Source organism: Branchiostoma belcheri, unplaced genomic scaffold (assembly GCF_001625305.1).
Source record: "Branchiostoma belcheri isolate BF01 breed outbred unplaced genomic scaffold, Haploidv18h27 scaffold123, whole genome shotgun sequence".
Taxonomy (NCBI): Eukaryota; Metazoa; Chordata; class Leptocardii; order Amphioxiformes; family Branchiostomatidae; genus Branchiostoma; species Branchiostoma belcheri.
In genome coordinates this window covers 465,571-481,546 of record NW_017802636.1, presented here as the reverse complement: position 1 = coordinate 481,546, position 15,976 = coordinate 465,571, and the positions used below count along the sequence as shown (strand labels likewise).

Here is a 15,976-nt window from a genome sequence, read left to right as displayed (position 1 = left end):
CCGTGTCCTGTACCTGGGACATCCTGTCTGAGGAAGATCTGCCCATCATCGCCACCATCCTGCCCAGCTTGTTCGCCAAGTCGTCCTGCATGATGAACCCCGTCATCTACGCCTGCTGTAGCAATAAGTTCCGCCAGGCGGCAGCCAAGTCCTTCCGCAGGCTTGGCTTTATGCGCAGGTAAAACGTTCCCGTAGCCACCCCCCCCACTTTTTTTTGAAAGACAGACATATACACACACATACGCCACATTTGTGAAATTTTCGATTCCTTGTTTATTGACTGACAAAACAAATTCAGATTGCTATGTCGAGTCGCCCTACTTAAATACCAGTTTACCAGTTCTGGTTGAAGAAGGGGTGATGGTTGTTGAAGGGGTGGTGGTTGTTGTTGCCCCCGTTGTTGCCGGGTCCCGTAGCGGTTCCAGCTGTATCAGCGGACACATTGATAGCGGCGGCGTCCAGCGTGAAGTCACAGGTGGTGGCGGCGCCGCTGGTCACGGTGCAGGACTTGGTCTGCGTGGCCTGGCCCTTGGTGACGGTGACGCTGTAGGTACCCGGCAGCAGCAGGCGCCAGTAGTCACCATCGGCAGCTGCGGGGGGGGGGGGGGGAGAACATGCGATATTGTAGTCAGTGTCGTCTGAAACGTTTCCATGGAAAAAGAAGATTTCACTGAAGACTGAAGATCTCCTAGCAACTTTAGACTTCGTTGAAGAAAAGCAGTCACCATCCGCAGCTGCGGGGGAGACAAGATACCGCGGACTAGGAGTACGTTCTGTTTACCTTGAATAACGCATGTTCTAGTTATTGTTTCCAAAATGAAAAAGAAAAGTTTGCACTGAAAATCTCCTGGCGTAGCAAGCCTTGTTGAAGAAAAGTAGGACAGCAGCGTGGCTCTCATGTACTATAGAACTATCTACAAACTTTTAAAAGAGCTATAAAAAAACTGAATCGTAGTAAAAAAATGTACTCACCGGAATTGACGCCATGGATGTTACCCTGAACCTTGATCTTGGCGTCAGGAACGCCATTTCCGTTGGTGTCTCTGACCACACCCTTGATTCCGATGTGGACCTAGGCAAAGGAAATGCAGGGAAATATTATACGTTTCATAACTTGTACAAAAGTACACTGGTATGCCGTTTGGATAAGTTTGCTAGTTTTTAAATATATGTTTTAAAATTTGTTGGTTTGGGGCACAGGGCACCACAATACCATGTATTGGCGGTGCTTTTCGACTCAAATGTTGCACGAAAGCTTCTTGAGTCTACCGCTGCCACTCACCTGTTCCATGTATGCGAGGAGGGCCTCCTTGTTGTAGTTCCACTCCATGGGGAGCTCGGACTCAGGTGGATATTTGTCACAGCCCAGCTCCAGAGTCAGCTCGTAGGAGTTGGTGTGCAGGTAGTTGAAGTCCTGCATTCCTGCGGACGTCACAAGCAGGTCATGTCCCGTCTTGTGCACGTTTTGTACTGATATTACTGGATTGATTGACTAAATACTCTGCCAAACTATTCACCTCCATTGAAGTCAATTTCTACTAGTTTCTAGCTGTCATACTGAATTAATGATCGGTCGTTATGACCCATCCCTAGCTGGTACCCGATTTTACCTAAATACATAGGTAAACTTTATTTTGTCACAACTATACAAGGTACAGCATTTACACGTTTGACACTTACTGTTCGTATATAGCAGTTAAGATACTTTGAAACAGTAAGGCGCGTATCTACCTAATATCAAAAGACGGTGTACCGTGTAGCATCGGATATGAGAATATGTTTTTATAATCCTTGGTAGAATTTGTTTAGGCACAGAAACTGTAGCAATACAAATGAGAACGGTACGTGTCATTGACCCTTCATAACACTAATATCGCATGATATAACGGGATATGACGCCAGCCCGGGTCCTTACCTCCCTCCACACTGTACCAGTCAGCTCCGTTCGTGATGCCTCCCTGGTCCTGGAACCCGCACGAGCCGCCGCCGACGGTAGCCATGGTACTGTGCGCCTGCGCGTAAGTACTGGCCAGGCTGATCCACAGGGCGTCGTCCGGGGTAGCCGTGTAGGCATGATTGCCCCTGAAAGTGTGTTGGAAGAAGATACTGTAACTATTCAAATATGGTGATACTGTAACGTTTAAAGTGTGGTGAAAGAAGATACTGTAACTATTGAAATGTGGCGATACTGTAACTCTTGTGTTGGAAGAAGATAGTGTAACTGTTAAAATGTTGTGGATGAAAGGTAGTGATACTGTAACTATTAATTAGAGTGTGCTGGAAGAAATGTTCACGGTGTGTTCCTTTCGCGGTGCCTCTAGACGGCGGAATCAAGACACCACGAATTTGCGCTTTGTTGCGTTATTGTATCTCGACGTCATCGCTTTAGTCCTGCATGTACCTATATTCAAATTTTGTGTACTGTTACATTTCATAGTACATGTGCTGAAGACCAAGGACATATAACATTCTTCGTGAGACCAAGTTGATAACGTTTTGTCGTTTATCTTGTGATATGAAATAAAAGAACTGTTCAGTTCCGGAATCCTTGTTTACAGTTGTTTCTAAGGCGTAACACCTGTTGTAGATGGAACAGTTCTACCTCTTGGACAAGTCGTACGGGTAGTTTGCGACCAGGTCACCGTCGTGCATGTTTGCGGACAGAACGAAGGGATAAGACTGGAGCCAGGTGATTATCGCCATTGTCTCGGGGGCAACCTGACAAACAAACAGACAAACAACAACAACTTACTCTATTGGTCCTTCATACACTGTGTATCCCTTTTTGTAAGAACCGTAAAAGTGCCATTCAAGAACTCCAACATCTTAACAAACAAGACATGGCTTTTATTGACAGAGGGTAAATAAGGTTACACCCGTAAAAACAGGATTAGTTTGTGCAAGTGTAAAGACTGGTCATATCCAAAACCACTTCGAAAAGTGTCGTCAAGCCTTTCACAACACTGTGAAGGTACATTTCAGTGTAGGTCACAACACTTTTTGAACACTTGTATTTGGATTTTTTCGTGGAGTGATGTCGGAAATGTTTCACGTTACGCTTCAAATCCTTCTATGAAAATCCTTTCAAAATTGACTTCAACTTCTGCGTGTTAGACGGTAGGTGGAGGAGTGTTACCGTGCCGGACCAGTAGGAGGACGGGATGGCGATGTGGTCCTGGTTGGTACCGGACGACTCTCCGCTGTACGCGATGCTGTTCAGCGCAGGGAAGTTCCTGTTCAGATCGAGTCCCTGCATGTTCTCCCGACCGGTGGTCCAGCCGTTATCGTCGGGGCCCTGTATGAGGGGAGCAAACCAGTCCCATCAATCCCATTCACCGTTTTACCATTCCCAGGATGCATAGCACCAGGGGTAAAATTCCAATCAGCATGTCATATATCGACCTCTGGCGCTATGCATCCTGGGAATGAGGAAAAGGTGAACAAGGACTCTTTGAAACTTGTTGTCAAAGCAAATGATAACCAATATCTACAGCTAGGAAACACATAGTTGAACAGAACAAAAACATTACAGCGCATTACATATCAATTGGACTGCACATTGAAATGACATATCAAAAGTACCCTTATTTGTATATAGTGAAACAAACCTAGCGCCACAGGAATGGTAGACAGATACCGGAGCCCTACCCACTCCCGTCAAAGCGTAGAAGTACAAAATGACAACATAACAAATTCAAATATTTTACGGACGACTTTTCTCACATTGGTTAAACCTCTAATCGCCGTTCTCTCATACGTTGAATAGTACGAGGGGTGTTCAAAAAGTTCTCGGCCTCACCTAGAAAACGTCAGGGCAGTAAAATTTTTCTTACACTATTTTTTAATATAGTCCTCTCTAACTGCAATGCACTTGGTCCAGTGATGTTCCAGCTTTATTTTCCCATTGTGGAAGAAGGTTGCATCTGGACCCCCCAGATTGGCCTATACCGCATAGATGACGTCATCATTACCATCAAAACGTTGACCACATAAGTGGAACTTGAGTTTAGGAAACAGGTAGAAGTCCAAGGGTGCTAGTTCAGGTGAATTGGAAGGGTGGGGTTAGACTTCAAAGCCAAATTCGTTTGCTGCTGCCACTGACCCCTGTGCTGTGAGGACAGGTGCATTTTCATCACGCCAGCTCGGAGCTTTCCTCTCGTTTTCTCTTTGATCGTTGTCCTCAAATGTCGTAATTCTGTTTAATAGTACTCTCCATTGATGCGTTAACCCCTTCGCAGGTAGTCAATCATGATTACTTCCTTACCGTCCCAGAAAACAGAGGCAAAAACCCTGTCAACGGACGAAACTCTCTAAAACTTCTTGGGGGGCCGGGAAAAATTCTTCATCCATTGTTTGCTCTGCTGTTTTTATTCGGGCTGCAAGTGGTGAACCCAGCTCTTCTTGGGTTACAAATGTTTTGAGGAAATTGCATGGATTGGACTGAATTCGTTCCTTGAAATGTCCAGCCTGTTTAACTTCTGATGTTCAAAAAACATTAGAGGCACCCACCATGCAGACAGTTTTTTCATCCCCAGGATGTTCGACAAAACATTGTGAACTGAGTCATAACACAGGCAAAAGAACCTGCTACATGTTGGCCAGTCTCAAATCTGTCATTCACTACCATGTGATGGATGGCCTCAACTGGATTGTCCGTGGTGCTGATTTGTGGCATCCTGACATATGTTCATCTTTTGTGCTCTCCTTGCCGCGCTTATAGCTAGCAACCCACTTCTTTATAGTTGAATAAGAAGGGGAGTCATCACCAAGTGTCTTGACCATGTCTTCATGGATGTCCTTAGGAGACATCATTTTTTATCGATACACTTGATCAGAGCTCACGCGTCTGTTGCGGCCATTTTGTGATTTTCCCTCACCCGCCCCATTTTCATGGGGCGTCACGTGCTTATTAATGAATATAAAAATTTGAATTTTTGTATGCAGTGATGTAAGACGTCATAGTATACAGCTATACCAAAGAATAGGAGTTTGACCTTTATTTTCTAGGTGAGGCCGAGAACTTTTTGAACACCCCTCGTATGAACTGCTAATGTAATGGGAATTCAGGATCAGCCTGTCATTTCGTTAACGTTAAAAATACAATCTAACCTGGTTTGCGGCGACTTCAAATCCGTCTGGGTTCATGGTGGGCATGAGATGGATGCGGGTGTTCTGGACCAGACTGACGATGCGGCTGTTCCCGGCCTTGTACTCCCCACACAGGTACTGCGCCAGGAGCAGGATCAACTCACGGCCACGCACCTCGTTCCCGTGCATGTTGCCCACGTACTTGAACTCAGGCTCGCCTAGATGTGTTGGATGAAATCAGTTCATATCATGAATGAAAGGTTTATGAGTGAATGGTTTACTTATATCCTCATTATCGTTACAAATCGTAGAGTGTCAGCCTTCGACGACTGAAGTAAAGTACGATTTACTTTTATTAAAAGACAGTCAAGAATATATAGATAAACCAAACATTTCGAACCTTACTGCGTTCCCTACTACTCATTTATGACGCTACCCCTTTGTTCTTGAGTATATCATAAGCAAGGCATAAGCAAATCCTAAGCTAATTTACGCTAATACATTATTTTAATACTACACTGTAAGTTCTTTCAAATGTGGAATGCCCTGTGTGTGAACTAAGTACAATATACCTTATGTACGGAAGGCACAATTCAGAAGGCACAAACATGTCAACATTACAAAGTGACCAATAATATTGGCACAATCTCAAAATGTGCTGCCAAAATAAAAAGACCATTTCATCTATTTGGATGGTTGTATAACATGCATTGCATTAGAGATATAAAGCTGCCTTTGTTAATCTTTCCGTTACGTACGAGGTAAACAATATGGCCACCTGTTGGATTTCTCAAGCGCACCACGTGTTTCAGATGTCGTTAGCTCCCCGACCCGTGTTTTTGCGTTGACATGATACATTTTCTTCGTTTGAGTCACCTCAAACTGGCTCAAAGTATTCGCGTCTGTAATTCAGAATTGTCTTCCCTCTATCTGTTGAAGCTTTTAGATCTATCACTGTCATAGGCTACCTGCTTTTGTAAAATTTCAAATATCTCTTTTTTTGCAAAATGCATAAAACCCAGCACTCGTCAACGGGCAGGGATATAATGAAAAGTCTTTGCTGTTGTAGCAGCTGTTACATTGCAATATTGATGTGGCTGTCCTGAAAATTAATTGTCATAAATTGCATAATACTGATTGAACACTTCACCGAGCTCGTGCTGTCCGGGGTTGTCGGTGATCTCGAGGACCCACAGCTCACGGCCCTGCACGCTCTGTCCGATACTGTACAGACGGGTGATGTCCGGACAGTCATTGTTGACGGCGATCATCACGCTCTGCATGGCGGGGTAACGGTGGTACTCGAACACAAAACTGCTGTCCACTTCGGCATGAGCCAGCGCCGGCAGCGCGGCGAGAAGAAGAGCGAACATCATCCTAACTTCTGTTACGGTTTCCCGTACACTAAGTGTAGGCTGAACTGTTCCCTTGGACCTATTTATACCCCGCTGGGTGTGCGGAGATCGGGGAGTTCCGGACAGAGGCGTAAACATGTTAATTAGGGGGTCAGGGAAAAACTTTGTTTGCAAATGAGGTACGTTTTTAACAATGTTTGCTTGATAGCGTTTATATCAGAATAAAAAATATCAGGATAAAAAATATATGACAAGTATTACAAATTGGTATATGTTTTATGACCCCACAGGCAAGCCCATATAATCATAAAAAGTTCACTTTACTGTTGTTTTTAAGGCTAACGTTACCGGGACAAATGGTGGAGGTTGTGATAAGGAATATCATAGTCTGAAAATAGAATGAGAAATAGAGATATGGAAACAGGTGCTGCAACTTTACAACAAGCAGTTATTCTAAGTGTAAAACTTATTTAGCCAAGCTTCCCATGCCAATAGCTCACCATGAAAAGTGTTTTCCATGGAGCATCTCTTGTCAATTTTATCAGCTGTAATGTTTTATGTCTTGATGACTTTAGAAATCTTAGTTCGTGGAAGTTTTCCAGAGAATATGTAATGGAGCAAACAAGAAGAGTTCACCGAACGTTCTTATGAATCTAGCACGCCCACCTGAAATGAACTTTGTCAGTGAACAATACGATAGTCGGTCAAAGCCAACCACCAAGCATATTACATAACTTGTAAAAGAAGCACATACCCCATTTGACCTCTACGTCATTATGTCGTATTGAAAATGTGTACAATTTCTGTATCGTTCATTACAGTTTGGTAAACAATAGTCTATCATATCAGGTGGCACAATGGGACTCTCTAAGTTACAATAAGCAGCTACACAAGCCGTCCTTTACCTTCTAAATTTAAGATAAAACGTTTCACCTTTGTCATGGGTAAACTCGATGACGCAAAGACGTACATGTCTAGAAGTGCTGATTCTATGAATAGCTTACTGTGTCTATATCATCTGCCAGCCAAGGCTGGAAATGGCGCAGCTGTTTGATTAGACTGATATCGTGCCTGACTCTAGAGCATTACATAAGCACGAACAATACGTAACAAAAAGTAATAAGCAACTCTCTCTCTCTCTCCCTCTCTCTCTCTCTCTCTCTCTGCGTGTGTGTTTTTTGCGTGTCTGTGTGCGTGTGTGCGTGCGTGTGTGTATGTGTGTGTGTGTGTCACAGTATGTATGTGTAAGTGTGTGCGTGCGCGCGCGTTCGTGTATGTGTGTGTGCGCCCGCGTGTGCGTGTTGTAACTTATGGTCATCCTTGCCGTTTACTTAATCTCCAGGCGGTTTGCGATGAATACAAGAAATTCACAAGATTACTTCACGGAGGTAAGAAATCTTTGATCACTTCTTTATTGACTGACAAATTCGATCCAGATGGCAATGTCCAGTCGTGGTCAGGTGACACCAGTTTACCAGTCCTGGTTGAGCCACCAGAAGGGATCGCTGGTGCCCCCCGTGCTGGTTCCTGTACCGGTTCCAGTCCCGCCGGACAAGCTGGTGGCGGCGGCATCCAGCGTGAAGTCACAGGTGGTGGCGGCGCCGCTGGTCACGGTGCAGGACTTGGTCTGCGTGGCCTGGCCCTTGGTGACGGTGACGCTGTAGGTACCCGGCAGCAGCAGGCGCCAGTAGTCACCATCGGCAGCTGCGGGGGGAGAAAGAACATGCGATATTGTAGTCAGTGTCGTCTGAAACGTTTCCATGGAAAAAGAAGATTTCACTGAAGACTGAAGATCTCCTAGCAACTTAGGACTTCGTTGAAGAAAAGCAAGCCATAAGGTAACCTTCCTGCACCTAGAGGACCATCTGAGAGACCGGCCCCCTTGATGTACTAAAAGATATTCCCTTACGAAAAGAAAGCAAGAATATTACGACACGAGAACGACCGTGTACTCACCAGAATTGACGCCATGGGCGTTACCCTGAACTTTGATCTTGGCGTCAGCAACTCCATTTCCGTTGGTGTCTCTGACCACACCCTTGATTCCGATGTGGACCTAGTTGTTAGACAACGGAAAAGCAGGGTTACGTATCAATACGTTTGCTTGTTTGTTTTTTCAATGTAATTTTTAACGTAGGGTATATGGGCAGCAGTATTTACGCGCTCTGTGTGAATTCCCGTGTTTTCGTCGAACAGATCGTCTCAAATGCTGCTGGGCTCGTTGTAGGTTCGCTTTGCGTCTTCGGAAGTTCCGCTGCCACTCACCTTTTCCATGTAGGCGAGGAGGGACTCTTTGTTGTTGTTCCACTCCATGCGGAGCTCGGACTCACGTGGGTACTTGTCACAGCCCAGCTCCAGAGTCAGCTCGTAACAGTTGGTGTGCAGGTAGTTGAAGTCCTGCATTCCTGCGGAAGGCACAAACATGTCAGGTCCCGTCTACTCGTTTTGTGCTGAGATGAATGCCTTGATCAGCTGAACATGCTGCCAAACTATTCATCCCATTGAGGTATTAAGTGAATTTGTCCTAGTTTTTAGCTACATGCGTACTTTAATGGTGACTAGAACCCATATCTAGGACCCGATGTACCTAAATACTTAAAGATAAACTTAATTGCTCAACAATTATACAAGGTGCAACGTATGGCATCTACTGCTATATGACAACGAAGATAATATGACATCTTCCTTACAAAGACTATGTAGTATGGATTGAGAAGGTGCTCTCACAATCATTGTTAGAATTTCTAACGTCTAGGCACAGAAACGTTTGGGTCCTAAAGGAGAACAGTATCGATATCATTGACCGTCGATAACACAGCATGACATAACGGGAAGTCAACATGTCGTCCTGACATGACGCCCAGCCCGGGTGCTTACCTCCCGACAGACTGTACCAGTCAGCTCCGTTCGTGATGCCGCCCTGGTTCTCAAACCCGCAGGAGCCGCCGCCGACGGTAGCCATGGTGCCGTGCGCCTGCGCGTAGGTAGTGGCCAGGCTGCGCCACAGGGCGTCATCCGGGGTAGAGGCGTAGCTACTGCCCCTGCAAGCAGAAAATAAGAGATTTCAGACTTCCGGAAAGTATTTTCGTGATTTTTTTCGAACACCCGACGAGACTGTGGGATGCACTTCAGTTGGGACTAGTTCCTGCAAGCTCCCCTTCAGAATTTGTGACATTCAACTTCAGCTGCAATCCATGTCCTCTTAGTCTGACCTTTTTGACCTCCTAGCTTTTTGCCTTTTTGTTCCATTTTGTAGAGAAGGTGTAGATAAAGGAGGTTAAATGTTGACAAATTGAATAACGTTTTTCGTCTGTCATGAGCTCTGGCGATATGAAATTAAAGAAAACTTTCGATGTAGAAGTACCGGACCATGATTTCATGGAAGATATATATTTTTTATGTACATCGGTTCTTGAAACAATCATAACTCACCAGAATGATCCGGACTTAGCGGTGTCGTATGGATAGTTTGCGACCAAGTCACCGTCGTGCATGTTTGCGGACAGAACGAAGGGATAAGACTGGAGCCAGGTGATTATCGCCCTTGTCTCGGGGGCAACCTGACAAAGAAACAGACAACAACTTACTCGAACGGAGTCAACGGAGCTTCAAACTAAAGAGTTTACCTCTTTGCATGCTCAAACACTGTAAATGACCTACAATATAGAACCTTGTCCCGTAAATCTGCCGTTGAATATCTCACTCGTCGAGACCTAAAAGAGGATCTGATCCAGACATTGCCGTAGTGGCTAGGTCCACATTTACTTGAGTAGTATCGCGCCAATATCGCCAAGCCTTTCTAACACTAGGAATACGGTTTATAGCCTCGCCAGAAGCTTACAGTGGTCGGTCACAACATTGTGCGAAGTCATGTCGGAAATATTTGACGTTACGCTTAAAACACTTCTTTGAAAATCCTTTGGAAATCAACTTTCAGCTTCTTTGGAAATCAACTTTCAACAGTTATCTCATGAAACAAGGTACGTGAGGAGTGTTACCGTGCCGGACCAGTAGGAGGACGGGATGGCGATGTGGTCCTGGTTGGTGCCGGATGACTCTCCGCTGTACGCGATGCTGTTCAGCTGAGGGAAGTTCCTGTTCAGATCGATCCCCTGCATGTTCTCCCGACCGGTGGTCCAGCCGTTATTGTCGGGACCCTGGGGAAGCAAACCATAACTCAATTATCAAGGAAGTTCATCTGTGTTGGTAGTAATCATAGTACAAAGTTGATCTCCTGACGTCACGTTTTCGTCAAGTCTCGTGTGAATAAGGTCACGTGTCTGTAACTGTGACTGTCGCGAGTTTACGTTCGAAAGTGATTGGTTATCCTGATGAAGGCGACAGTGGTCGTTGACAATTAGATCCTTGTGTACTCTTTGTGTTGGAATAAAGTTTAACATTGCACGAAAAACAGTCCTCAATCCCACAAGGGCTATTTCAATGTTGTTGTCAAAGCAAAAAATCCTACATATACCAATTAAACTCAGAGTGTAATACTCAAAACAGCACAGTGAAACTGTGAACTGCAACTCGAAATGGCACTAAAAAGCATCATTACTAAGTCGGATCTTTCTTACTATTCCTCTTTAGGGCACAGGAAGATCGGCCAATCTCGTAGCCCCTCCCACCTCCATCAAAACGTAGACATGAAATCTTAAAAATGCAAAATATTTGACGGACATGCAGCCATTCTCTCATTGGTTCAATCGCTAAATACAATTCTATCATTCCTTTAACTGCTAATGAAACGGACAGTCGGTGCATCCTAACCTGGTTGGCGGCGACTTCAAATCCGTCTGGGTTCATGGTGGGCATGAGATGGATGCGGGTGTTCTGGACCAGACTGACGATGCGGCTGTTCCCGGCCTTGTACTCCCCACACAGGTACTGCGCCAGGAGCAGGATCAACTCACGCCCGCGCACCTCGTTCCCGTGCATGTTGCCCACGTACTTGAACTCAGGCTCGCCTAAATAGAACCGGGTCGGCGAAGGTTAGACAGAATGTAGAACGTTACGTAACAACAAGGACATTATGTAATGTCACACCACATTATACAATGTCCTTGTTATGCTTAGGTCACAATTCAAGAAAGGGGCCCGCTCGGCGCGTGTTCGGCGTGTTTTTTGGCACTACCGAACGGGACCTGGACGGAGACCGGCGGGCTTCCCGACGGCTGCCGGCCTATTTTTGGCCCCGCGCGGTCGCCGAATCGATTTTAACTCAGAGTTAAAAACACTTCGGGCCCCGTTCGGCGAAATACGCCGAAGCGACGCCGTAACCTCACTGCCCGGGACCCGTCGGGCGGCCGAACAGGCACCTGCCTAAGATTATGACGTCACATGTGCTGATCAGTGCATCCGATGGTCAGGAAAAGGGGGTTATAGGGAGCATATATAAACTCCTGCCTCAGACTACGTCGCACAGTTCACCACGTGTGTGTTACATCGTGTACTTGTGTGTGTTACACCTTGTATTTGTGTGTCAGAATGTCGAAGGGCAAGGGAAAACAGCCGGCACGGCTCTCTTGCCAGCTTCATAAAACAGATCATAACAGGAATAGAATGTGTCTGACATTATCTCTTGTTACATCATATGCCTTCGTAATAAAATGGAATCAGAAGTTATTGGCATTTATTTTCAGTCCAAATTTCAACAGAAGTAACGATATTCAGTGGTTTTATTGCTCAATAGCAAGGAGCTGCCACGGCACACTTCCTGCGTCACTGTTGAAGTACTTTCGAAAGTAGGCCCTCGGTTACTTGTGCGACGCACCAGTTCTGCCTGCCTCTCTTCTTCAGCTACCAATGCCAGAAGACCTACTTGTAGGTTGTCAACAATCTCAATCTCAGACGGGCTTGTAAGTTGTTTGCAGGTTGCACTGAACGCTGCATCGCCAACTTCAGTCTACTCTTTACTTGACGTGTACTCTTTACTTGAAGTGAACGGTAGCAGGCAGTGCAGCGCTTATATATGTACCTGCTCAAAAACACGAGAGGAGCCCGTCGGGATCCCGCCAGGAACCCGCCAGGGACCTGACAGCTGCCCGGCCGAACTGTAAGAGCCGGTCGACACCCTACCACACGCCGCACGGGTCAAGACGGGCGACTGACCGGGCACCGGACGGGTCCCTGACAGAAACCGGCCGCAAAAGTTTATGAATATTAATGAGAGCCGCCGGCCGGAGCACAAGCAGGCCCCGACAGGGAGCCGTAAAGGAACATTTAATTGTGACCCTGACAGTACGGCGCACGCTCGGCGTCATGACGCCGGCCGGCGTCTACACCGAGGACATGCCGAACGGGCGCCGTTTCAAATGTGACCTAAGCATAAATAAGGAATAAATCAACTGGATGAAATGGATGAAGAGTCAAACGCTTGCTATGTCACCCAATATTTTCATCAGTTCAGGGCATATTGTATCCAGTTCATTGATTTATTTTGTATAACAGAAATGGAATAAAAACACTCAAAAAATGGCAATAGTAATTGTCGGTTGACTCAAAGCTTTCACATCTGTACTCCCTATGCTTATACATTATGGAAAGATGACGCGTTCAACCAGATGTAATCATATGGGACGGCCAAGGAAGTTCTTGACAATTAAAAAAATGATCGACATGTTTTTACAATTTTTACGCCCAGTTTCTTAAGTCACACTGTGAAACTTTTATTGTGGTGAACAATTGATATACATTGTATGCCCAAAATATGTTTCCAAGATATGAAGACCACTTCGTCTGAGTGAATGGCTGATTAACATGTCATTCACTCTGTAACATATGCTGCAATAGATGTCAACAGGCCTTTGTTGATCTCTCCGTTACGCACGAGGTAACCATAGCTACAAGCTGACCACCTGTTGGATTTCTCAAGCACACGCCACTAACGACGCGCCCCGACCGGTGCTTTTGCGTTGACACGATACGTTTGCTTCTTTTAGATTCGAAATACTGGCTTCGTTGATTGGGAATTTTCTTTCCTCTGTTGAACATCGAATCACGTGTATTTATTGCTATAATCTTTCCTTCAATAGGATTCTTGTGCTTTCTAAAACGTATCGAATTTTTGCAAAAAGCCAAGCAAGAGTTGTGGCATATCTAGTTGTTAGATTATATCAGCTGTCCTACACATTGTTATAAATCATCAATGATCATATAACACTTCACCGAGCTCGTGCTGTCCGGGGTTGTCGGTGATCTCGAGGACCCACAGCTCACGGCCCTGCACGCTCTGCCCGATACTGTACAGACGGGTGATGTCCGGACAGTCATTGTTGACGGCGAGCATGGCACTCCGGAGGGCGGTGTAGCGGTGGTACTGGAACACGAATGTGCTGTCCACTTCAGCAAGAGCCAGCGCCGGCAGCGCGGCGAGAAGGAGAGCGAACATCATCTTGACTTTTCCTTGCGTTTACCCAAAGAATAGACCGCCCGAACTGTTCCTGTGGACCTTTATACTCCGCTGGGTGTGCGGAGATCGGGTAGATCCGGACTCAAACCCTACATGCACACATCCTCACACACAAACACACACACACATACACGCACATAGACGTCATTGAGGTCAGGGGAGAGCCATGTTTGCAACTGAGTTACTTTTTAACAATTGATAGCCTTTATTTCAAAGATCAGAATGAAAGAAATATATGACAAGTACAGTGTATTACAATTTGGTACATATTTCATAACCTCCCTGGTAACCCCACATACTCTGGAAAACTTCATGTCATACCTATCCTTCCAACCGTTTATGTGACCAATGGAGAAAAATTTGATAAGGAATATCGTAGTCTGAAAATAGTATGAGAAATAGAGATATGGAAACAGGTGCTGCAACGTTGCAATGACGCAGTTATTCTTGATGTAAAACGTATTTGGGAAAGCTTCTCTTTAGGTCACCTAGAAATGTTTTCCATTGAGCAGTCCTTGTCAATTTTTATTAGTTGTATTTCTTTCTTTCCTTGTGACTTTAGAAGTCTTAGCACGTGGAAGGTTTCAGAGAATGTAATTCAGCAAACAAAAATAGGTTGCTACACGTTGATATGTATCTATAGATTTACATCCATTGTTTTATAAATATGATAGTAGCTCAAGATCCACCAAGAGCAAAACTTGAAAAAAAAAGTAGTATGACCTAATCTTTCCGATTGGAGAGGTTTCAGAATAATTCTTTCAAGTTCATTACATTTTTACATCCTCGTGTGGGTCGGGTCAAATAAGCAGCTACATACGTCGACCTTTCCCTTCAGCAGTGTTACCTTTATTATCTTGAATCAGTAAACATGATGACGTTGAGACATACATGTACATATTTAGAAGTGATGATTCTTCCCCAGTCTATGAATAGTTACTGTGTCTATATTATTTGCCAGCCACCGTTCCGGCGAATGACGCAACTGCATGATCACTGATATTGTGCCTGTGTGTGTGTAGTCAAGTCACGGGGTGTATGGCTGGATATTGTCCCTGGTGCTGAACAAAGAAGATATCCCACAAGCCTGTAGGACCCTGCGCCACACACCTAACCGGAACCTCTGCCATCTGTTACCCGTTCTCCTACAAACAGACAAACAAACAAACAAACAGGCAAACAATACAGCATGCACGTGTCCCTTTATGCATAGCATTGTAGCTTATAGTGCCTATAACTGTTAACTACTCCTGCTACTAGTACTAGCTACTGCCCTTCCTTCCCTCTCAGCGCCGCAGACGACCCATGCAACCTTTGCCCCTTAACCTTTTGGAAAAACCCTAGGCCTGCGTCTCTATCCCTCAACACGCAAAGTTAGACTTCAATGTGCCTACTCTAGAATGTTCTGGAAAAACCAGAGCGGACACAAGCAAAAATCCCCTAGGTTTCGGTGAGTCATTGACCACAAAAAACTCATAAATTCCCCTGACTGTGTCTGGACAATCAAAGCAGTCGGAAACAATTGCCACTGTATTTCCTAACAAATCGTCCAGTGTTGGTAAACATTAACTGGTGTCCAGATCCGATCCGTATGTAAAATACACAGCAAATCTGGCACAATTCAAGTGCAATATAGCTTTGCACTTGAATTGGCACATAAAATGGCGACTGTAACATGATCTTCGCACTTTGTTGCATAGTTTCGGTGAGGTTGTCTGGTTTCTATGCGAAACTTTCCATTCCAGCTAATCAGCAAGTTGTGTTGTTGATCTTGAAACTTTGGAAATACTGTACCTTGAATTATTTGTTCTAATTTGTTCTTGTTCCTGCGTTCATGGTCAAGCGCCTGTACCCACATTTGAACTTCCATTTTGCAGGGCTACAGCGGAACTGCGGAACTGCGCGGACCAACGCTGATCTCGACAACCACAGCAATGCACGGTGGAAACCTGCATAAGGTGCCACCACCATAGAAAAGGCTACAATGTCATCAGTAATAAACTACAAGCATTTCGTGCACCGAATTACGCCTTTTCATTCTTTACAGCGCTGATGCGAAGCAAGGATAGTTGTAGAGGTTGATCGTTAAAACAGCATAGATTGTTTCGAGAAAGATTACACG

At 45.1% G+C, this 15,976-nt stretch overlaps 2 protein-coding genes across 2 annotated transcripts in view; both read right to left on the bottom strand.

Annotated features, from left to right (window-relative positions):
- LOC109463161 (inactive carboxypeptidase-like protein X2) overlaps window positions 1-106 on the bottom strand; it is a 1,378-nt gene extending 1,272 nt beyond the window's left edge. Inside the window, exon 1 of the mRNA XM_019759877.1 lies at window positions 14-106. Coding sequence (XP_019615436.1) covers window positions 14-106 — 93 coding nt within the window. The remainder of the gene's footprint in view (window positions 1-13) is intronic.
- A 227-nt stretch (window positions 107-333) lies between these two features.
- LOC109463160 (carboxypeptidase D-like) lies at window positions 334-13,974 on the bottom strand. The gene is made up of 16 exons (XM_019759875.1): window positions 13,611-13,974; window positions 11,214-11,410; window positions 10,442-10,600; window positions 9,876-10,003; window positions 9,321-9,484; window positions 8,709-8,848; window positions 8,400-8,499; window positions 7,918-8,147; window positions 6,239-6,605; window positions 5,110-5,306; window positions 3,137-3,295; window positions 2,603-2,718; window positions 1,916-2,082; window positions 1,283-1,422; window positions 973-1,072; window positions 334-590 (listed from the first exon to the last, which is right to left on the bottom strand). Exons 1-16 carry the CDS (start codon window positions 13,834-13,836, stop codon window positions 334-336), a joined length of 2,847 nt encoding a protein of 948 aa, XP_019615434.1. The 5' UTR covers window positions 13,837-13,974.
- Between the last annotated feature and the right edge of the window lie 2,002 nt (window positions 13,975-15,976).